We start from the raw sequence: 23519 nt of genomic DNA, 5'->3' as shown, positions 1-23519 counted from the left end.
CCTGGGTGCTGAGGAAGATCAGCAAGTGTGCTTCATTGCTCAACTGTGCAGTGTCCTGGCTGTTCTCACCTCTCACACCCTTTCCTAACCCTTTCTGTTTCTGCTGTGTTTCCCTTCTGAAGCTTCTGGCTTTTCATCTGAGGATGGTATAGCAGAAGTTCCATTATCTGAAGCTTCTTTGTGGTGAATTTACTTGCTTAGGCATTTGCAGATACTTTTCTGCTCATCCCCGGATTCCCCATTCTTATGGGGCTGGGGATTAGGATCCAGATTGTGACAATTCATGTGGGACTTAGGGAATTTTAATACAAGGTATATGTTGTGTTAACAAATTGTTTTGTTTGAAAAACACTGATCTGTATTTTAGTAAAACCACGTTTATGCTTTTTGAGTTGTAGCATATGTAGATGTGCTGGCAGCAGCAGGCTTTTTATAGGAAAAGTGTCACCTAGTGGACAGATGGGGTACAGGGTGGCATGGGCAGAGCTCTCTGCAAACTGATTTCTGTGAGCCTATACACCGTGCTTTGAGAGGTGAATATAAAACTCCAGTCATTTGTTACTCTGTTTACTTGAGAGCTTCACTCATCCTCTGCTACTTGAGTATTTGTACTTTGCACTGCAATTACTGTAGACTGAGAGGCCGTGGGCTCTCATTATATTTGTGGGACATGAAGTTTTGTAAGTGATCCCAGAGAGCTTGGCCCCCATGCTCTATCAGAGAAAAAGGTTTTGTATTAATAGAAATGGTCTCTGAAGGCAGACTGTATGCATCTGTTCTTTGGTATTTCCCACCATATCCAGCTGATAGACTAGCCTCAGGGTAGGTTGCACTGACGGAGCAGCCCAATACTTACAGTCCTATATTTTAGACAGCTGAGGAAGATAATGAAAATCAGGTTTGTGTTTCTAACAAGAAGTGTTCAAAGGAAATAAAAATATGATGTGACAGAACAGGTCGCCACTCTTTTTAGATGGATGGTGGCCTTCCTCTTAAAGTGTTACAGGAAGAGTATTCCAGGGGAGTCAGAGCCCAAGGTGGCAAGTGGCTAATGTGCTTGAGCAGGGCAAACGTGGACTGGCAGAGCACGGGGGTCCTGAGCCAGGTGCCAGGAAGTGAGGTAGGTGAGAGAGGTTACAGGGGTGAGCATTTCATAGTTTTTGAAGTACTATGAGAAGTGCGAGGTGCTAATTCTTTCCCCTTGTAATTCTGTCCTCTGTCAGTGTATCTATCATGTGCTTATTATTGTCTTTAGCTGTTTGCAAATACACACGTGATATGGAATGCTATTATGTCTTCTTTCCCTATCCTGTGTGTTATCTATAGATATAGGTGAACACATTTATTTATTTATTTATTCATTTATTTAATTTTCTTGAGACAGGATCTCATTATGTAGCTCTTGCTGTCCTAAAACTCACTATGTAGATGAAGCTGGCCTCGAACTCATATTGATCTCTACCTCCCTATCTCTGCCTCCCGAGTTCTGGGAATAAAAACATGTACTACTAAGCCTGGCTCACATGCATTTATAACATAAACGTAATTATGGCTTGTTAAAAAAGTATGCACTATGCATTTAATGCTCAGTTTTACAGCTCTCTGTAGACATTATTTGTTACCCCGAAGAGAGGCATTAAGTAACAACTCCCCATTTCTTCTTTCCCTAACCCCTCTGTTAAACTCTCATTTTATTGAGAATTTTCTCTATTCTAGATATATGTGAGATCATACAGAATTTGTTGTTTTGTGTCTGATTCATTTTCTTTGTAATGTTTTAAAGCCATATCTTTGTTATACCGTGTATCAGTATTTTTTACCTCCTATTGCTGAATAGTTTTCCATTGTGCGTATGTGCCGTATTTGTTTATTCATTCATCTCTTTAGGAGCCTGTATGTTGTATCTAACTTGAGTCGTGTGTCAGTGAACAGTGTCCTACATGTGTGTGTTTGGGTCTTTTGTGTGTGTAGCAATGGAGCTGAAGATCTTTAGCTTTGGCAAGTCTCCAAGCCCTTCATGGTAGCCACAGTATTTTCCTTTTCTAAAAGCCCTGCATAAAGCTTTGAGCATATCGTAGTTACTCATGCTCTTGCTCCTTATTGTAACATTTCATAGGTGCCAAGTGGGTTATTGCTGTCCTTTCTCTTTGCATCTCCAAACACTAATGATGAGTGACAAACTCACTAGTGATTTTTCATGTGCTGTTTCTTATTTTTTTGTCTTCTTTGGAGAAATGGCTATTAATATCCTTGCCCATTTTTAGCTAGTTCTTTGTTTACTGTTGAGCTTTAGGAGTCATTAATATATTCAAAATATTAAACCCTTACTAGATATATACTTTGCAAATATTTTTACCACACTGTTTTTTGTCTTTAGACTTTCTTGTAATATATTTTGATGAACAAAAGTTTTAAAGTGATAAAGTCAGTTGATCCATTTTAATTGGTTGTTTATGTTTTTGATTTCAATATCTAAGAATCCATTGCCTTGAAGATTTTCTAATGGCTGGGAGGAGCATTTATGCCTTTAGCTCATATTTAGATTGATGTTTTATTTTGTTTGGTGTTTGAATGTGGTTCAAGCCCCTGCTTTGAGAACTTAAATCTGGGAGATGTTACCTAGTTCTGCTTCACAGTCTTGAAGTCTCTACCCAGAGTTTCTTAATATCATGTCAGGAATGTGTTGTATGAATATTTTCTGGAAAGGTTGACTTTCTCTTTGAATTTTGTTCCTGTGGAATCATTTTGTCTCTTGTTAATTTTTCTGGAAGACTAGTGGATATAATCCATATTATCAGAAGCCTGTTTCTATACTACTAAGGCACAATTATATTTCTTTATTTCTCCAGACACAATCTCCCAGAATTCTTCTTTGTCTTACTGTCATGAAGCAAGAGGTACTTACCATTCCCCAAACCCGTCCCCAGGAAGTAGCAGCCCTCGACCTTCTGTGGTTGGGCGTACAGGCCAGCGGCCCCGAGGAGATGGTCAGGACTGGGATGCAGTGTCTTCCAGGTGATTGGCTCTTGTGTTCTTGTTTGTATTTTATGTGGACAGAATTGTTCCTTCCTGTCTCCTCTTGAATTATTGCCCTGTGTATAGGCTTGTTAAAATCACTAGCTTTCATAGTCAGTACGCATTTATATTTTCTTCCTGACTTTCTGTGTTACCAAACCAGCGTGACGGCATTTGTGCTCTGCAAATGTGTGGCGGTCAGAGGACAACTTTGTGGGTTTTGTTCTCTTTTTAACCTTTACATGTGTTTTAGGGGTTAACTCAGGTCATCAGACTTTCCTGGTAAGTGCCTTTATCCATGAAACTGTCTCTCAATACCTGACTTAAATTTTTAAATGGTATTTTTATACACATTTTTGTAAGTCTAACCATAATTTAAAATTGTATAGGAAAGGAATAGTTAGAGAATATTTTTTAGATGGATACTCTTTCAAGGGGCATCATTTGTCTGTGTGAATGCAGAGTTTTCATATGTTCACTTGAAGGGATGGCATTGAATTTTTGTGTTAGTTTATCCCAGGCCATTCTCTTGCTTGCCGTCCTATATAATGTTCAGTAAGGTAGTCTGTGTCTTGGCTTGGTTGGTGTTGCTGCTGTGTTACAGGCTTACACAGATTCAGGTACTCATGAGTATGGTGTTGGTACCACATGTTTTACATTCTTGATCTCTTAGTGACCTTCAGACAGTTTTATAATAGGCTAGTCATTGTTATTATTGCCATTGTTTACAGAAAAGCCTGCATTTTCAAGGGGTTGAAATCACTTGCTAAGGAGTAGAGTTGGGGCTGTGTGTGGCAGGAGAGTACAGTGCTCATGCTGTGCTTGACTGATGACTTACAGATTTTTTTTTTTTACCATGATATAAGGCATGCTTTACTGCCTTGTTCTATATGTGTGAACAGCACCCTCACAGGGTCTGTCAGGCATGAGAGAAACTTGGGTGATTTACGTCCATATTTTGGGATGCTTGGCATCTTGAATCTAAGGCATAAGGAAATAGGCATAAAATCTGGGCAGTTTTAAATGTCCTAATAGCATATCTCAATGATTCAGCTATAGTTGTGAATAACAAAAATCAGAATTTTGAGGACCTAAAGTAAGAATTTTTTAGTGGAGAAACCTCTTTCAGAATCATTATATGATGTTGATTATATGCTAATAAAGTAACCCATTTCCCATGGTATCTTTGAGGCCATTCATTAGTTGCTCACATTGGCTTACTTATTAGAACAGTAGCCGAATATCACAGAAGCCCTCAGCAGAGGATAAACTGGCTCCCTTCGATGCTTTGCTGTAAGCCTACATATTTTGTTTTAGAAGTGAGTGGGTTGTTGCTGCTCATGTTTGCTGCTATGGAATGTGGTGTTTCAGAATCATCAGTATGAAAATCAACGTGTAAATAAATACATTTTCCACTTCATGTTCAAGTTTTCTTTTGTGGTAATGAAGTTCATAGTCTAGTACATGATAGGTAAGTGCTGTGTCATAGAGCTGCACCCCAAGCTCCTTCGTGTATAGTCTATGCTCTCTCTATGGAATTTAGTGTAATTTGTCAGAATTGTTACATGAATCAGTGTGATTGTGAGTTGTGTGAGTTCTGTTGTGCAGCAGGGAACAGCAGGTCTGTTGGAGCTTTGCTTCCTTAACTCAAGGTCTGCCTTTTGTTTACTCTCCAGCGGGAGTAGTGCACATGCTCACGTGAACTCTAGGATATCTGTGCCTTCTTTGGACGCGGCACATGAAGATCTGCCGGAGCTGGAGACGGAGGGCGCACTGGAGTTGCAATTCCAGCAGCTCAGTCTTCCCCAGTTCTGTATCTCCATCCTGGAGGCAGCGGTTCCTCTGCTAAGAACAGGTTAGCGTGTCCGGAATCTCCTTCCTTACAGACTGTGTTTATGTGTCTCCTATGGCTGACTGGCTCCTTCTCTTTCATATTAAGATTTTTAGTATCTATTTTTACTTAGCTCTCCAATGAAATTAATAAACTTCTCTCCTTTTTTACTTTATTAAATGTGGGTGCCATGCTTATATTCAAATAGAGTATTTTTTTTATTGATAGATTTTTATTATCAAGGGCTTCTTCTGTATTTTAAATATATGAACACTAACTATAAAATTTAGGTGAAAAAAGTTAAGAAAGATACATTAAGACCAACAACAAAAATCACTCTCACTCTAGTTGCTGTTTGAGATACTCTCTGTTGCTCATGCCTTTTAGAGAGAGATTTATTTATTTTTATGTGTCTGGCTGTTTGTGCTTGTGTCCATGGAGAGCAGAAAAGGGCATCAGATCCCCTTGAATGAATAACAAAGGGTTATAAACCACCATGTGGATGCTGGGAATCAAACCTGAGTCTTTTTCAAGAGCAGCCAGTGCTCTTAACTGCTGAGCCATCTCTCCAGCTGAATTTATATCTTATAAGCCAGGAAATGGTAACCAAACCTTGAAGCTGGATTCCTAACCTTTACACTTTATAATTTTTTATTTGTTTGTTTTGTTTTTTGAAACACGGTTTCTCTGTGTAACAGCCGTGGCTGACCTGGAACTAGCTCTTGTAGACCAGACTGGCCTTGAACTCATAGAGATCCGCCTGTCTCTGCCTCTTGAGTGCTGGGATTAAAGGCATGTGCCACCACCTCCCGACTATTATAACATATTTTTTCCTGTAAAGCAGCCCCCAAATATTCTGGGTCACAATTTACTCATGTGTACTACGTATGCTTTTCCTAAAGAGTGGTACCAGTGACAAGATGACTCATCTCTACCGGAGTCTGCTAATGAAGCCCTCTGTAGAGTCCCTGCTGCTCAGCTGGTGGTATATTGGTACTTGATTTCATGAGGGTTATAGCCTGTATCTGTCAGCAACCTACTTTCTTATTCAGCAGTGGCAGTTAGTATTTTTGTCCTCACGTTTTCAAAGGAGGAAGCTAGGGCTTCAAATGATTTTGGACTTACCTAATGTCAGATGGCCAACAGCAGGACCTTGACCAAAGGCTCTAAATGCGGAGTCCCTGCTTTTCAACTTTTTTTCATTGTAAACAAAGTACTGGATGCAGTAATGATTTTTATTCTGCGAGTCTTTATGTTCTCCCTCAGTTTTGGAAATTGAACCAGGTTTTTATGATTTCTAGACAAGTACTCATGCCTAAAACTACACATTTTTGTAGTTGATAAACTTGTCAAGTTAAAAAATATAAATGAGTTTTGCCTTTGTTAGTTTAATTATCAAAATAAATCCCACATTACTAGTTTAAATTTTAAGATTTTTCTGTTTTTGTTCTTTTGCTGCGTGGAGGTGATGGGGAGGAAAGTGGAACAAAGGTGTAAATTTGGGAAACACTTATGCCTCGGCAAGCCCTGCCCCTTTCCTTGCCACAGTGGGTGTGAGTGCACACTTGACACCAGACAATGCTGTGTGATGGAGAGGTGAACTTTGGCATCATCAAGTGTTTCTGTTTATTCGTCTGGTATATCGGGAAGAACAGTTTTAGACTTAATGATTTTCCATTTAACCTTTCTTTAATTTGTTGTAAAAAGTCAGATTGATAATTATAAAGCTATATCTTGCACATAAAAATTTCTAAATGTTCCCTTGCCCTTTTGCAGTAAATTATTGCATAATTTGTAATTGTTCAGCATTGTAAGAGGTTCAGAGAGAGTTTGCTCCAGCTGTTATGAAAAAAATGAATGTAGATCTCTGTGATTCAGGAGTTTGTTTAACTAATAATTCGTTAGGAATTAACCTTTAAGGTGAAGGATAGGATAAGCTTATTTTAAAATTTGCCTCATTCAGAATTTTGGAAATGCTTTTGTTTTCAGTCTCACCTAAAAAAAGAGATTAGTGGTTTCTTTTAGGGGAGTGTTGGTGTGTTCTTTTGAGATGGCCTGGTAATGTGATCACGAACAGGTTATGTAAAGTGGTGTTGGTATCAAAGGTGTGGTGTACCACCATGTCTAGTTAGCACAGCATGTCTCGGCATGTTTGTGGGTAGTGGTGTTTTTGTTTGTCTGTCTTATAGACAGAGTCTCAGGTGTCCCAGCCTGGACTTAAACTTACTACATAGCTCAAGAACTATATTTTATTTGTGTTTTAATAAGGAAAGCTTGCCTGAAGATCAGAAGGGCAAAGCTAAGCCACCAGATGTTAGGCAGCGGTGGCACACATCTTTAATCCCAGGATTTGGGAGACAAAGGGAGATGGATCTCTGAGTTCAAGACCACCCTGGGCTACACAAGATCAGTGCAGAACCAAATCCAGGTGTTGGCGGCTCACACCTGTCATCCCAGTACTAGGGAGTCACATGTCTTTAGTCCTAGTACTAGGGAGAATATAAAATGGGAGGAGAGAGACTGAGACTTCTCTAGTGGCTTGACTGCTTTTCTTTTCTGGCTTTTGGGTTGAACCCCAGTATCTGACTCTGGGTTTTATTATTTGTGCTTCATTGAACTTCTGATCTTCTTGCCATCACCTCTTGAGTAATGGGATCTGAGGTGTGCCTTACCACACTGGTGTTGGACATGCAGGGAAAGAAACCAGGGCCTCAAGCAAGCTAGCAAGCACCCAACCAACTTAGCTACATTCTCAGCTGTGGATGGTATTTCTTATAATTTGTTTAGTAGATGATTATGTGGCTGGACATTTATTCTTTTAGTTTCTGTGGTACAGAATTAACTTTCTATGTTACTCTTAGGTATAAAAATACTCATATGTGATAAAACTTAAAGCTTGTGTTGCTAGACAGAAGTGATTAGAATGCATTCTCTAAATTTGCTTGTTTTGTTGCATATAATATGTAACATGGATAGGCTCTGAATTTGAAATTGGTTAAATCTGTTTCATGGCATTTTTAGTTATTTCTACTTTTGAGTAACTTTTCCACTTATGAGTCCATTTGGTTTGTTGTATTCAGATTGTGACGTCCTCATTCATCTTGCCATCAGTTTTAAAAATGTCAAAGATGGGGAAATAGGACTTTGGGATCATGCCTAGCTAGGGGGTCCAAAAGATTATCCGAGAATTGACTGACTTTTCCCCCCTTGCCTTTCTCCTGTTTCTATATCTAGGTAGCCGAGAAATGATAATTAGAGTTCTGGAACTACTTGCAGAGGACCTGATGCTCATTGGACAAGCAATTTCACCTGACATCTGGGATGATAGCAGCCTCTTTGCTATAGATGTGGTGAGAATAATCTTCTTTAGGGTATAGTAGGTTTTACTTTCTGGCAAAATACATAATAAGCTTATTTTATATGCATCTAAATGAATCTTTTCCTCAGTGATTTGTTTTACATTAATAGAAACAAATCTGTGGAGAACAATAAGAGGCCACTCGGGTATGATGGTTTTCACACTATCCTTCCTTTCTGTAACAGAGGACTATGGTAACTAATTTAAAGATTCACCAGTTGTATTGCTATTTTCTGATTTTAAGTTTTTCTTATACTTTTTCTCATAGAAAGTATTAGTTTATAGCAAGAGCAGAATAATTAACTTTAATGGTTAGAATTTATAAAATAGCTTCAGAATAGCAACATTGCTACCATGGAACAATTCAGATATCTCCGTGTTTTCTAGCAGTTCTTTCTGACTTAGGGTAAATTTAAACTTTAGGACATACAGTTGAAATATTGTACCTTAAAGTTACTTGAAAGAATTCCTTTTTTTCCTTACAATTTTAAGAAAAAAGTTATATTGACTTAGTTTGTTTTCAAAAAAGGTAAAAATATATCTCATAAAAATGTAACTTAGATTTCTCTCCATGAAATTTCTTACATTAATGTCATCGCAATGAATTTTAAAGAAAAGTGTTCGATTTGTCCTAGTGTCTAGAAATACAACAGTGTTCTGTATTATCTTTTACCTTGTGACCTTGTTGAATTTGTTGATCCTCAGAGGCTTTTTCTCTCATTGTTTTGGCTTTGGTAATTTCTTTATGATTTTCTCTCTATAGAATCATACTATTTGTGAATAAACAGTGTTAGGATGCTATCTATGAATAAAGACAGCTTTATTTCTGTTTAGTCAGTTTAGATATTCTTTACTTTCTTTTGTTGCCCCATTGCTCTGGCTTCAACATTGAGTGCAATGGGAGTGGATGTGCTGTGCCTTTAAGGACTAGGTACAGCCTGAGTTCTCCCGTTTTCATACGTGCTCGTATGAAGTGGGGGAAGTTCTCTGCATTCCTCAATTTGATGGGTATTTTTTTTCTTCTTTTTTCTTGAACAGATGTGGGATTTTGTCCTAGCTTTCTCAGTGCCTTATATAAACGATCTTTTAAAAAAATAGATATTATTCACTTGCCTTTCTCTTTATTTTTATTTTTGAGACACAGTCTTGCTAGATATTCCAGGTTGGCCTTGACCTTGAAGATTTCCTGCTCCAGCCTCCAGTGCTGAGATTATAGGTATGCATCCTCATGCCTGGCTGGATGTTACACTGTGTGTCTTGATTTTTAATGCATTTGTCCTTGTGGAATTACAGTCTGTTCTAACAAGTGGCTAAGTTATTTGCAGAGCAGTCTCACTTCACTGAGGCCTATTTAAAGTTTTGCTAGAAAGTGTCTCATAACGTTGAACACTTTTGTCTTCCAGTGGACATTTGGCAGTGTCTAGAAACATTTTACGTCTCATAGCTGGAGTGGTAGTGCCATCTAATAGACAGAAGCTAGGACAGCTCCTCATATGAAATATGTTTTTAGCTGAAAGTATCAATAGTATCAAGAGCGAAAAACTATAGTCCTAGAGTATCCTCCTTATATAGGTCTAGATTCTACTGGGTCTCCTATTGGATGTCTCCATTGATTTCTAGTGACTTCCATTGGTTGAGACTTGAATTTTTAGTGTCCTATCTACATCTCAGCAGGGACGTAGAACTGTGTCTGACTTGCAGACTTCATTCTGTGCAGTGCGCTCCTGTGCAGTCCTTTGGCTTTAGCTTCTCACCATCTCAGTCTCCCCATCATTTCCATCTTCTCAGATCATCTGACTGTCAGACTCCATGGTCCCCTCCGTCAATGTTCTTGCTACATTAATTGCTTGGAGGCACTACAGGGCCTTTTCTTTTTGTGTTTCTTTCCTTTGACATGACAGTTTTGTGCTTTTAAGATAAATTGTTTAGTGTTTTGTAAATGTTGGGGAATCAAACCCAGGACCTTGAATGTGCTGGTCATGTTCTGTCCACCTAGCTGTGGTCCCAGCCCTTCTGATGACTTACAGTTACTGAATTTTCTGTTACTCTGCTGACGGGTTTCTGTCCCGCCTGGTCCCCCAGCTGTTCAGTCCCAAAGAAACACACAGAGACCTACATCAATTTTAAACTGGTTGGCTTATTAGCTCAGGCTTTCTTATTAACTTAACTCTTACATCTTAAATTAACCCATAATTCTTGTTTGTGTTAGCCACATGGCTTGGTACCTTCTATCAGTGAGTTATTCTCATCTTGGGTCCTCTGTGTCTAGGTGACAACTACAGACTGAGCCTTTCCTCTTTTTTCTTGACAAGTTAATTATCTCAAGCATTAGCATCAGAAATCTAATTAATATGCAAGTGTTCATTATGTAAATAGCTGCATTATGTGTATTTTACTTGTGTCTTTATGTTCTGACTTCTATTCCCAAGGGTTACTAACAGTCCATTTTCCAACAGCCCAAACAAATCTTAATTAAATATAGACAGATATAATCACAGCAATGCTGTGGGACAATGGTCTTGTACCATGTAAAGATTTGTCACTTCTTTTGGTTTAATAAAATACTGATTGGCCAGTAGCCAGGCAGGAAGTATAGGCAGGACAGCCAGAGTACGAGAACTCTGGGAAGAGGCAGTTTTGGCACTGCCTGCTCTTACAAAGGTCCTGAATTTAATTCCCGGCAACCACATGGTGGCTCACAGCCATCTGTAATGAGATCTGGTGCCTTCTTAAGGAAGAGACCTAATCAGTTGTCCTCATCAACTTAGACTATGAAACCCAATGTTGACAGGTTCAACAGAACCTCCATATAGGGGCTGCCCATGCATGTGTCAGCATTGCCAGGCCATAAATTTCATTCATTCATTCAGCCCAGTTGCTTTGGGTTTCGAGTAAGTGTGTGTGATAGCAATGGCGGTCTTTGCATGATGTTAATCTGCATACCTCATCACCAGAAAGCAAAAAGAAAGGGAAAGAGGTAAAGGGTCCTTCAGCCCTCTTCAAATAAAAACCTCCAGGGACTTAAGGATATTCCAACAGGGCTCTGCCTCCTGGTAGCATCACCCTGGAGACCAAGCCTTTAGCCCTTAGACATTGGAGGCCATTAAACTCCTAACTATAACAGCACTGTGTATATAAATATCTATTGTGTTTTTCTTAAATGATACATATGCGTCTTGAAAAGATAAATAAGTGACATATAGGTCTAATATGTTTTTAAACTTTCCAATTTATGATTATAGCTTCTGTTTTTGAGACAGAGTCTCATGTATCCTAGGCTGGCTTCCCTACTTGCTGTGTAGTGGAAATGATGCTGACCTTGTGGTCCTCTTGTCTCCACTTCCCAAATGCTGGGATTACAAGCATGAGATACCTTTCCAAAGCACTAAATTTAGAGCTTTCTGCATGTTGAACAATTATACAACCAACTGAACTACATCTCTGGTACCTTATAAAATAATTCTTTAAATTTTTTTTCTTTAAAAGTTATGCTCCTTCACAGTCCTTTTTTTTAAAAAGTAGATTTTTTTTTTCACATATTGAAGGTTTTCGGCAAGTGATTTTATCCTTAGAAATGTGAGGAATGGATTATCAGTTTTTTCTTAAATTAGCTTGAAGATTCTTGGCCAGAACATTCATCTGTGAAAGTTAGTCATTCACTTTCACTTCTGGTTACTGATCTTTTGTTACTCAATGAATTTTTTTTTTTTAACTTTAAAGGTTAAATCTGTCATACAAATACAAGTTGGTACATAAGAAATGCTAAGGTTAAATATTAGTACTTGAAAGCATACGTGGTTTATTTAAGAATTAATACCTTCTTGATAAGAGCTATTTTATTCATTGTTATATTAAAAGAAGAAAAAACCTGAAATTTCTTTTTCTTCCTACTTTGGCCAAATTTAATATAAATGATAGACTATTGTTGTTAAGTCATTAAAGGGGTAACACAACATACCGTTATCAATTTAGAGATTAAGTAGTTAAGGATATATAATCATATTTCAAGATAGTTCTAAATAGTTCAGTCGTGTCTAACATTCTTTATGTACAGTATAATGAATCTTCCCTAGAATTGAATACTTTTATTCATTTGAAGTAAATAGAGAAAATCATTTTTGTTAAAACAGAAAAATTATTGCTAAGCACTTGCTAAAATTATTGCTAAGCACTTACTAAAATTAGATTTGTACCTCGTTCTACTTTGCACATAAAAATCAAGTCTACATTTTCCCTTCTATACATGACAATTTGGTCAAGGAGCTGGGAGCTATGCCTTTCTTTCAGGTAACATCCAGCTCCTCCTGTTGTCCTTCATTTTCATTTCATTGCAATCTCTGTCACTGCCATTGTAGCTTCCTGGCAAACAGTCTTTCATGTCTCATTGCTTTTAAATTCCCAAGTAATTTGTAGTGAGTGTCCAGTGTCCTTAGTTCACAGGTGGTTTTATGTGTACTGCGTTGGGGGTAAGATTTCCAGTGTTCTGTCACTGTTCTGCTGTACTGTCTCATGGAAGCTGTCTGTTAGGAACGCAGGTAGTTAGGGATCATATCAAGTATACATAGAATATATTTTGGTCTATATTGTCATAACTTGGCAAGTCAGTTTATTTATGCTTTATGATTCTCTTTATGTTATATGTACCTTTCAATATAAAAGATACAGTGTTCTGGTTAAGTGGTAAGTTACATGGAAATTCATAATGGTAAAATATTTTCCTCTTGAAATAACATTATTACTTGAGAAGAAAGTTGATGTAATTTGACCTTTTTTTTTAAGTTGGCTTCTGCTTTATTATTATTTAATAATATTTGAATCCATTTGAGAATCTGTCTGTCAAATTACTTCCTCTACTCCATTATATTTGCCACTGTATTCAGCACATATTCAGACACACATTTGAAGCAAGGTTCATATGTTTGTGTGCTCCATTTTGGAAAACTAGGCAGTGGAAATGGGAGAAGTTTTTCTGTATTTTGTTGTTTTTGTCATCGTTAGTTAGGCTTTTTCGTGACTTTCTTTACAATGTCAATGCATTTGTCATTTCCTTTTCCTTTTTTTTTTATCATCTGATGTTGGTTGTTTTTGTTGAGCGGCATAAGTTTCTATGTCGGATTATTAATAGCATTTTAACAATATTTCTTCTCAATGACATTTGTATATTTATATGCAAAGTTGATTGTTTTGTTTTTTGTCTTATTTGAATGTTTCCAGAAAGAGAAACTGCTTCAAGTATTAGGTTCCCTTGGAGAAACCATCTGTTACCGTAAAACCAGCTTCAGCCTGGAGCGAACCGAGGCTCTGCTAGTGCACCACAGGATGGCTTTCGTCAGCATTGCTCTGCTCTCTGTTCGGCTCCTGCAAACTCTCCTCCCTGTTGAAAAGGTGAGGAACATACGGCTTGGTGTTTGTACTGAAAATTGTAAAGAAGTGGCTATTTAATGGTGTGAAGGTGGTCTGTTGTAGAATATTTTCAAAATATACAAGGTATAGTACCATATCCTCCCTGATTTGACCCTGGGAACCTGACTAGGGTGATGAGAGAATGAAAATGGACAGACACACAGACCCATGTACAGAAAAGCTTGGATCATTAGGCCGTGCGCTCTGATGGAGACACACCATCACCTGCAGCAACCCAGACACTTAGTGTATTTAATTTATACATCTGAATCAAGGAGTTGGGTTTATTGTATGCAGGTGAACAAGGAGGTAAGTTTAGCTAATCTTGCTAGGAGATCACTGTCTTAGTTACTCTTCTGTTGTTGTGAAGAGACATCATGGATAAGGTAGCTTATACAAGAAGACATCTAATTGGATCCTTGCTTACAGTTTCAGAAGGTGAGTCCATGACTATAATGTCAGGGAGCAAAGCAGGCAGGCAGGTAGACATGGCAACGGGGTTGTAGCTGGGATCCACCAGTAGCAGGAGAGAGAGAGACAGAGACACAGACAGAGACAGAGAGACACACAGAGAGAGAGAGACAGAGAGAGAGAGAGAGAGAGACTGAATTGTGCAGGCACGGCATTTTGACACCTCACGCCCTACTCTCAAGGACACAATTCCCACAAGGCCATCCCTTAATTATAAAACAGTCCACCAACTGGGAGCCAAACAATTAAATATATGAGCCAATGAGGAGCATTTTCATTCATACCACCACAGTCTCTGTAGGGGAGGAGTCTCAGCTTATAGTCATAGCAAAGGAGGAAGCTATGCTTGATATTTTATGTATCCAGTGCACACTGATCAGAGGAAGGCTCTGCCCATGTCAGTAATGCACATTCACTCAGGAAGTTATCTGCCCCTTACACCTTTACCCAAGGCTTCTTCTATTCCTCACGATAATTATCGGTCGGATCCCTGGTTACTGGGTATCCTCTGCCCATGCAATAAGTCAGATCAGGCCAAATTAAAAGTCCAGGTGTAATGAGCAAAGCAACTGCAGAATGGTCTTGGGGAAAGGAGAAACCACATGGCCTTTTCTTAGGAGGTCATTTAAATATCCTGTAGGTATGGTCTTGAGCATCTCTGTGGGCTTTCTGAGACTGGGCAGGGTTTGGAGTGGTTCCCTCCACCCCCAAGGCATAGGTCCACTTGAACATCCCAGACTCCTTCAGTATGTGGGTGCCAGTTCAAGTCTGGCTACTTCCTGCTTGCATGGGATGACTTGGGGAGGGGGACTAGGGAGTTGGTGGACTCAAGCTTAGTGGGAGGTATGGGTGGAGAAACATTCAGTTAGCTGCCATCCTGGAGACCTCAGGCATCTGTTCCTTGAGGGAGTGGAGAGTCAGGTTGCTAAGAGAAAAAATAGGTAATTAACACTGGCCCTCTGAACAGGGCTAGCCGTGGGAAGAGTGAAGACTGCCAGAGAGAATGGAATAGAGATGTGCCTTGGTTGTACAGAAGAGACAAGGGTGAATGAGCCAGACAAAAGAGCAGATACGCCCTTGAGTCTGGAGAGTTGGTACCAGCACTGATGTCTTAGGAGCTTGGGGGGATGGCGTGCCACATTAGGGGATTATGCTTTCTTCAGGAGTACTTGAGCCATTGCATCTGCTGTTTCTCTGGAGGTGGGGTAGATGCCTCTGTGTGGTGTCAAGAATTTGAAGAAAACAGAGCTTTTTTGAGTGGGCATGTGGATGAAATCAACCTGTTAGTTCTCAGCAGGTTGGTGTCCTCAAAACTGGTGTGCAGGGGCTGCCATATCTGGAAGGCCACCTGTTGTTGGAAGGAGACCACTTGTTTGTTCCCCAGCCACCCGGATTCCATAAAATAAACACATAGAAACTGTATTAATTAAGTCACTGCTTGCCCATTAGCTCTCACTTCTTATTGGCTAATACTTATATCTTAATTTAACCCATCTCCATTAATCTGTGCAACACCATGGGGTCATGGCCAACCAGCAAAGTTTCAGCACATCTGTCTCTGTCAGCAACCCCATGGCTTCCCCTGACTCTGCCTCCTTTCTCCCAAGATTCAGGGTAGTTTTTCCCTGCTAGCTCTGTTCCTCTATAGCTCTGCTATAGGCCCAAAGCAGTTCTTTATTTATCAATGGTAATCACAGCATACAGAGGGGAATCCCATATCAACCTGTGGGTTGACCTTGGTACAAGTCTGGCAGGAGGAGTGGACCTGTCTAGAGACTGACCCCCCAGGCCAGATTCCCTGATATAGTAGCAGGAACATGCAGGTGTCTATAAAACAGCTGAAACAGATTTGTATCTTGATGTCATAGCAAAAGGCTATGGCTTTGGGTATAAAAGGTATGAACATTTTTAGAAGACAATCGAGGAAATTTACTGAAAAAAGAAGTTGAACAAGTGAAGGAGGAGGAGAGAATTCAACATGTCTGCAGGGTTCCATACACTCTCTATTGCTAACCTATTCTGTATTTGGTTGTTTTTTACTCTTTTGGCTCTTTGCTCTTTTGGGAGGCCTGCCAGCCGGCTCCTAAATAAATCACAGATGGAGGCTTATTCTTAATTATAAATGTTCGGCCTTGGCTTGCCTTGTTTCTTGTTAGCTTCATCTATCTTTGACCTGAGGGATTTTATCTTTCTCTTATCCTATATGCCTTTTCTTTTCTTATTCTTTATCTGGCTGTATAACAGGGTGACTGGCTCATGAAGTCCTCCCCCTTCCTCTTGTTTCTTCTTCCTCTCCTCCTAGACTTTTCATTCTAATATTCTCTGTGCTTGCCAGCCCCGCCTATCCCTTCTTTTGCCTCGGCATTGGCTGTTAAGCTCTGTTTTAAGACAGGCATACAGATAAAAGTAACAGACCTTGAAATAATATCCTCCAACATTATTCTTAAAAGCTAGGAACAGTAAAATCCACAGAAATTTAAGGACTCTTGAAAACTGTTTGTAGTTATGAGTTTACCCAAAAATTGAGTTTATTAACGTTAAAACTCTGAACCTCTGAATTTCATCTAAAACCTGTTTATCCTGTACTATGAAGCTTGTGAATGAGGCAAGCCTTTCTGTGTCTTTACCAGGAAACTTAACTAATGAACTAATGAGCTATCAAGTGGTTGTAGTCTTCGGGGTCAGGGGAGAGCTGTTAAACTGGTAAGGCTATCGGTACCCTAGTCATCAAACCCCATCAGACCCGAGAAGGGTAAATTTTACCCGAGGGAGCAGAAGTGAGCAGCTTTGCAGCTCCCTAGGGCAGCTCTCCCAGGTCTCTCTGTGGCCGTCAGGCACTACCAGTCTTTAGCTGTCAAGCCCAGGAGACCTGACAGATTTTTCTGTGGAACAGGAATTTGAGGAGAGTGGCCTAACCTTTCTTGGATTTTTTTATTGTTCTCAGTCTGGACAGGGTCTTGACAATAGTTTAAAGTACAAAGCAGTTTTTTGCTGTGTGGCTGGCTTTGCTACATTTAAAGCAAGCTTCCAGGTGGAAGTTCTTCTGCGGCCATGTATCTTCTTGGAGCAGAGACAGGAGGCTGCCTGTAGCTGGCGTCTCTCTATCATGAGAACCTTTTTATTAAAATGCCACATTCTCAGATCTCTGAAGTGTTTGAGGATCAGGGGACCAAAATCTGTTAGCTGTACCTAAATTAGATAAATGTTAGGCTTAACTAAAGCTAAATCTGAACATATCAAAGAAGTTGATCCTTTATGAGGTAATTAATGGTTAACGTGTATGTCTTTAGTAGTTTAGCAAATTAGCTACAGCTTGCCAATGTTAGTAAAAGTAAGAAGGCTAGACATATATTTTTAAATTGGTCTTTGTTAACTTGAGTAGACCCTTTGTCAGATTGTTTATGCATGGTAAAATAGGAATATCTCAGACTCTAGTGTTCAGCTGTGATCCTCAAACATAGAGCATAATCATAATCTGTGGAAGGCAAAACCAAGTTTTAACATTATTGCAAAATCTGGTTGTCAACAAGACACATCCCTGTACATGGATATATAGAGGTGTAGCTTTGATACTTTAGTAAACCATCATTTTAAACCTTAGATTTCATAAACCTTGTTTTTAGGACAGGACAGGAATTATACAGAAATCTGTCCTAATCAAAGATAACGTGGAACCTAATGTCTACTGGTGGACCCATTTCCACGTGCTCACCTTTATCTAAGATGGCAGCGAAGTCCTATGTCCTCTATCTAAGATGGCTATGAGGTCATATGACCTCTTTCTTTTCCATCCTTACTCAATATGGCAAATGCCCACATGGAGTTTTCTAGAATGGTTTAAATTTGGAGTTACTAGTTTTTAACTTTTGTTACAGATTTTTAACCATTCATAATTTTCTTAGCTGTTTTTCATTAAAATAAGGTAGACCAGCATAAATAAACTTTCTCTGTCATCACATCAAGATTCAGCAAAGCCCATGTGCAAATTCTGAGTCTGGGCAGCTATGTGTCATAATCAGCTTAGCTATAACCAAGACATACAGAACATACAATCCCAGACATCCAAGACTTGTTAAAACAAGTATGTAATGATCACATGATTCATACATATTTAATCCACGCATACAAACGAGACAGGATTTTTTTTAACAGACAGAAAAACAAGTTGCAGGACTGCAGGTGGAAACAGAGACCACACACTGGGTCTGTAGTCTGTCTGTAAGGTGAAAGAAAGCCAGGAAGCAGCAGGACCTGCAGGCTACAAGAGCCAGAGCAGGCAGGAGCAAACGAGGGTGGATCTGTTAAGGGTAGATGGGCAGGGAGAATCATAGCATGGCACTATGGTAGTGAGAGAGCAAAGTCAAAGTGACCTTGCCAGGGTGTGCCAGTAAGAGAACGCAGCAGAACAGTAGAGTTCAGGGGAACTGGGGGAACAATTGAGCGAAGGCACAAGAAGTAGGCAAACAGACTAGCAGGGAACAGCGGCTGTGGTCAGAGATGCAGACAGAGAACCGGGGAGGAGATGCAAGGCAAAGCTCCTAATCCTCGCTGAGGGATTTAGATAAATTTCCCTAGGAGACTGCAGGGTGTCTGGGGACTCAAACTGAACTTGCAAGTACCCATTCACAAGCCTTTGCTGGGTGCCAGAGGGAAACTGCCTCCAGTTGTGTAACCCCATGACTGGGAGTGGTATGTGGGACTGCCTGTGTGCAGGATGCCTCTCTCACAGGAGAACCCCAGGGGGCCGGAGATGCCTGGCACTGCTGTGGCTTGGCAAGCAATCTGGAGGTCGGAAGAAGTTTTGGACCTCCTATAGGCACGTGTTTTCAGAAAAGACTCAACTCTACCCAGGTTTGGCACCAAGTTTAGCCACCTGGCTTGGTACCTTTTCTCAGTAAGACATTCTCATCTTATTTTCTTTATACCTGGCTTTCCTCTTCCTTTAGTCTGATTGCCCATCCTATACTAATTGCCTGGCTACAGCCAATCAGCATTTTATTAACCTAATACAAGTGCCAAATCTTTATAGTATACAAGAGCATTATCCCACAGCAGGTACCCACATAACATTTGTGCTTACATTACAGACACACATCAATAAAAATAAACTCTGATAAAGCCTAATTGTTTGACTCATATGGTTAATATTTGATATTTGGTTCTTTGTTTTAGTATCTAAGCTATATTGATGCTTTGAGCTAATTATATGAATTCAAGTGTTAGTTTGTTTTTTGACAGTTCATGTGATTGACATAATCTCTTACAGAGATGCTTTTCCACCTTTGATATTAAACTTTTGTTCTCGTTTTTAGTACTTTCTTAAAAATCTACTTTTCTATTTTACTTAATCCTTTCTTTTAAAAAACTTGGTCTTTTTATTTGGGATATAAAATAATCTCTTGGAGAATATTTTAATATATAAAGAAGAACAAAAATTTACTTATGATTTCATATTAATTTATGTTTTTTCTCTTTTCCTTTACTGTCAAATTGAGAGTATTATAAAAATTATACTTTTATGATTCCATTTTCTCTCTAGTACACATTTCTATGTAATTAGGCATTTCATAAATTTTAAGGGATACTAGTATTTTACCATAAAAATGTTCCATAATTTATAATGGAAAAATTAAATTTAGGATTTTTTTTAATGTTGTAAGGAGTAGCATTATGCCAAATGTATTTACTCATATTTTGGGTTAAGTCTGTATTGTATTACTAGATGAAATTGAGCATCTAAAACATGTTTCATTATAGGTATATTAAAAAATCTTGTAGTTCTGCAAGTTTTATCATTTTTACTTGAGAATGGATAAAAAATAGTACATGGAAAATATAATTGTGGGCCGGGCGGTGGTGGCGCACGCCTTTAATCCCAGCACTCGGGAGGCAGAGGCAGGCGGATCTCTGTGAGTTCGAGACCAGCCTGGTCTACAGAGCTAGTTCCAGGACAGGCTCCAAAGCCACAGAGAAACCCTGTCTCGAAAAAAAAAACCAAAAAAAAAAAAAGAAAATATAATTGTGACTCAATTATATGTGGGAAAATTAAAAAGAAGTACATTTAAGAAGTGAAAAAGTTGAAAGTGCCTTGAGCCAGTATTTCTTCTATTCATGGCTAAACACTGCTTCTGAAATAATGAAGTGTGATAGCTTAATTAGACCATTTAAAATTAAATTTTTTAGGGATTAAAAACCCATTTTTTATAAAAGCTTTGTTTTTAGGTAACTTTTTGTTATAGTGCTAACATGTTCAAACAAAATATGCAGCTGAATGCATTTCAGCCTATTGACCACCTTCTTGAATAGACAATGTTCAAGCTCATCACACCAGAAATTACCACATCTAAAAGGACTGTGGACCTCCTCCAGGAAGGACTTCTCTCTGCTACCAGTTTGTTGCTTTGAAGGTCATGCCACAGAGCTGTGAAATCTTGCTCAGCTTCTAGTCTTTGGGCTTTATCACTCACTTTTGCTCCTTATTGAAGCAACTTGTTAATTTTTATTGCAAAATAAAATATTTCATGCATATTAAATGGGTTTTCATAGGCACAAATATAGTTTACAAATCTTATTGACTACGTATGTTTTATCTGTTTTTAAACACTTACTTGTTATTTATTGTGTGTGTGTCTGTGGGTACATGTGCCACAATAAGTCACAGTGCTACTTGTGGAAATTGGCTCTCCTCTACAGTGTAGGCCCTATACACTCAAGCATAGTGGCAGGTGCCTTTAAATACTGAGCCATCTTAGTGGCCCTGATTTGAGATACACACACACACACACACACACACACACACACACACACACACTCATTTATATATTTTTTTTATTTTCTTTTAAAAGAAAACAAACCATCTTTTTTCATTATACATACCAATACAAGTTCCTACACCCTCCCTTCCTCCCATTCCCTGCACACACCCTCCCACTCCATCCCCATCCAGTCCTCAGAGGGAAGGCACATTGCTTTGGGGAAGGTCCAAGGCCCTCCCTACTATATCTAGGCTCAGCAAGGTATCATCCAAAGAGAATAGGTTCCCAAAAAGCCAATATATGCAGTAGGGATAAATCCTGGAGTCACTGCCAGTAGCCCCTCAGTCTGCCCCAGCCATGCAACTATCACCCACATTCAGAGGGTCTAGTTTGGTCCTATGCTTGTTTCTTCCCAGTCCAGCTGGAGTTGGTGAGCTCCCATTAGTTCAGGTAGACAGTTGCAGTGGGTGTACCCATCATGGTCTTGACCTCTTTGTTCATATTCTCATTCCTTCCACTCTTCAAATGGACTTTGGGAGCTCAGCCCTGACTATATTTTTAAATGTAAGGTTATATCTCTGAATTTAACTGTTAGTAGTAAAATGTCGCACGTCATTCATGTACAACTATTTTATAGTGTAGTTATTTAAGAAAACACCCTGGCCTACTTTAAGGAAAGTGTGTCAGTTAATGCATTAACGATAACCTTAGAGGGCACCATTATCCTTCAATATCCCATCTGGAAATGAAAAATGAAAAGAACATCCTTTTGGATTAGTGTAGTCAAGACTGAGTCCAAATTTGAATTCTTCATTTGTCTTCCTGTATGTTTTGCCTGTCTGTGGTTTGTAGTTACTGGTCTATCTACGATCTGTTCATGGTGTGTGGTCAGTGTCCGTGTCAGATGCTTGTGTGTGTATGCTTGTACATGTGTGTATCTGTGTCTGATGTTTGTCATGCCTGTCCTAACAAAGGGCTTTGCTCTGTATGTATTGAATACTGCAGGAAACATAGCATGGGAAAGAATTAAGAATTCTTTACAGAATTCCTTTTTTTTTTTTTGGTTTTGTTTTGTTTTTCGAGACAGGGTTTCTCTGTAGCTTTGGAGCCTGTTCTGGAACTACCTCTTGTTGACCAGGTTAGCCTCAAACTCACAGAGATCCACCTGCCTCTGCCTTCCAAGTTCTGGGATTAAAGGCTTGTGTCACCAGCGCCCAGGCCAGAAATCTTAAGTTACTGACATTGAGTAACACCCATTACTACAAACAGTTGTTATCAAAGCCACAGATTGCTTTTAATACTTATAGTGAATATTTGTTTTGAGATTGCTTCTAAGCGATTGGCTGCTTTCAGCAAATGAATTATCACAACACACACATACACATACATAATTCGGGGTTAGAATCATGTAAGAGTGTGAATTTAAGACTAAAACTGCATTTGGCTTAGCTTGTACAGCGGATTGCATGGGAAGTGCAAGGCCTAGTGAGGTGGTTCCTTGTTCAGCACAGGCTATACTCAAAACAGGCTAAGCACAGAGGAGGATTGCAGGTTATGTACACAGTAGGACTGCAGGTTAAGTTCACAGTCATAACTGACCTCAGGGTACATTATTAACTAAATAATGTCTAGCAATGTCTAGAATAGTTTAGTTTCCTTGAAGTCAAGGGACATTTTCAGAAACATATATTTCCCCAGAATGCATAGGAAAAATGATGCCAGCTAGAGAACTACCCCTGTGTCTTTTCAGTGTCCTTAGTTACTAACCGTTCTTAGTTGTGTTCCTGGAAGTTTGGAGAATATAGATTCAATTCTATTTTCTAGTAATTCTTAATACTCATAATATACTTCCAGGTTATCTTGGAAAAGATAAAATTTTACATTTAAAACATGCATTTTGATTTGTGAAAAATTAAAATATAGAATCCTAGTAGAGACCTTGGCCCTTATTAGCTATATAGTTGTGATTCTTAAAGCCATCTACTTGTTTAAACTCCTCAGATTAATGTTTCTAGACAAGACCTATCAATTACCTGAACTGCATGTGTGTGCATGTATATATTGTGTGTGCATGTATAGTGTGTGTATAATATGCCGTGTCCTTTTTTTGTTGAACATAGATATTTTTCATTGTTTTTCTCAAGGTAAATCAGTGTCTATAATTTTTGATAGTACATTTGTGTTTTTAACTTACAGCTTCATTAGATCAGTTTTAGACACTGCAGGAAATTGTAATGAATATTATTTACTTATATTTCTTTAATTAACTACTTTAAAATGGCATCTAAACAGAAATCCTCTTTCATTACTCCTCATGTCTCCATTGTACATAAATGTGAAGTTTTGCTGCCCTCTACCTGTGAGGAGTCACCAACAACTGGAGGAGAATTTGAGCCCTGAAAATTGTCATGTTCACAGAGGTTTTCTTTTGAAATTGATATGTAAATAACTTTGAAGAGTATTCATATGTGGTTAAAATGTTGGTTATCTTGTGAAAAATATTTTAGTTGTATGTGTGTATATGTATGTGTGTGTGTGTGGGGGCTTGTCTGGAAATACTAGTCCTGAATCAGAAGATGCAGAATCCATGTGTATTCTAGGAATATTCTTGTATTCTTCTCAGCTTGCAAGCAGAAGTAAAAGCAGAGAACTTCGTAATCTTGTCCTCTGGCCATTTAGGGATGTG

General features: G+C 38.9%; 1 protein-coding gene across 2 annotated transcripts in view; it reads left to right on the top strand.

The window, feature by feature from the left end:
* The window catches only part of Rttn (rotatin), a 135438-nt gene that overhangs the window by 7469 nt on the left and 104450 nt on the right, over positions 1-23519 (top strand). For both annotated transcript variants that reach the window (XM_005355846.3, XM_026783587.1), the window contains exons 8-11: positions 2850-3015; positions 4692-4870; positions 8081-8196; positions 13419-13589. In XM_005355846.3, coding sequence (XP_005355903.1) covers positions 2850-3015; positions 4692-4870; positions 8081-8196; positions 13419-13589 — 632 coding nt within the window. The remainder of the gene's footprint in view (positions 1-2849; positions 3016-4691; positions 4871-8080; positions 8197-13418; positions 13590-23519) is intronic.

This window comes from Microtus ochrogaster, chromosome 18 (genome assembly GCF_000317375.1).
Source record: "Microtus ochrogaster isolate Prairie Vole_2 chromosome 18, MicOch1.0, whole genome shotgun sequence".
NCBI lineage: Eukaryota > Metazoa > Chordata > Mammalia > Rodentia > Cricetidae > Microtus > Microtus ochrogaster.
The sequence above is the reverse complement of the archived record's forward strand: the minus strand, read 5'-3'. Positions and strand labels throughout refer to the sequence as shown.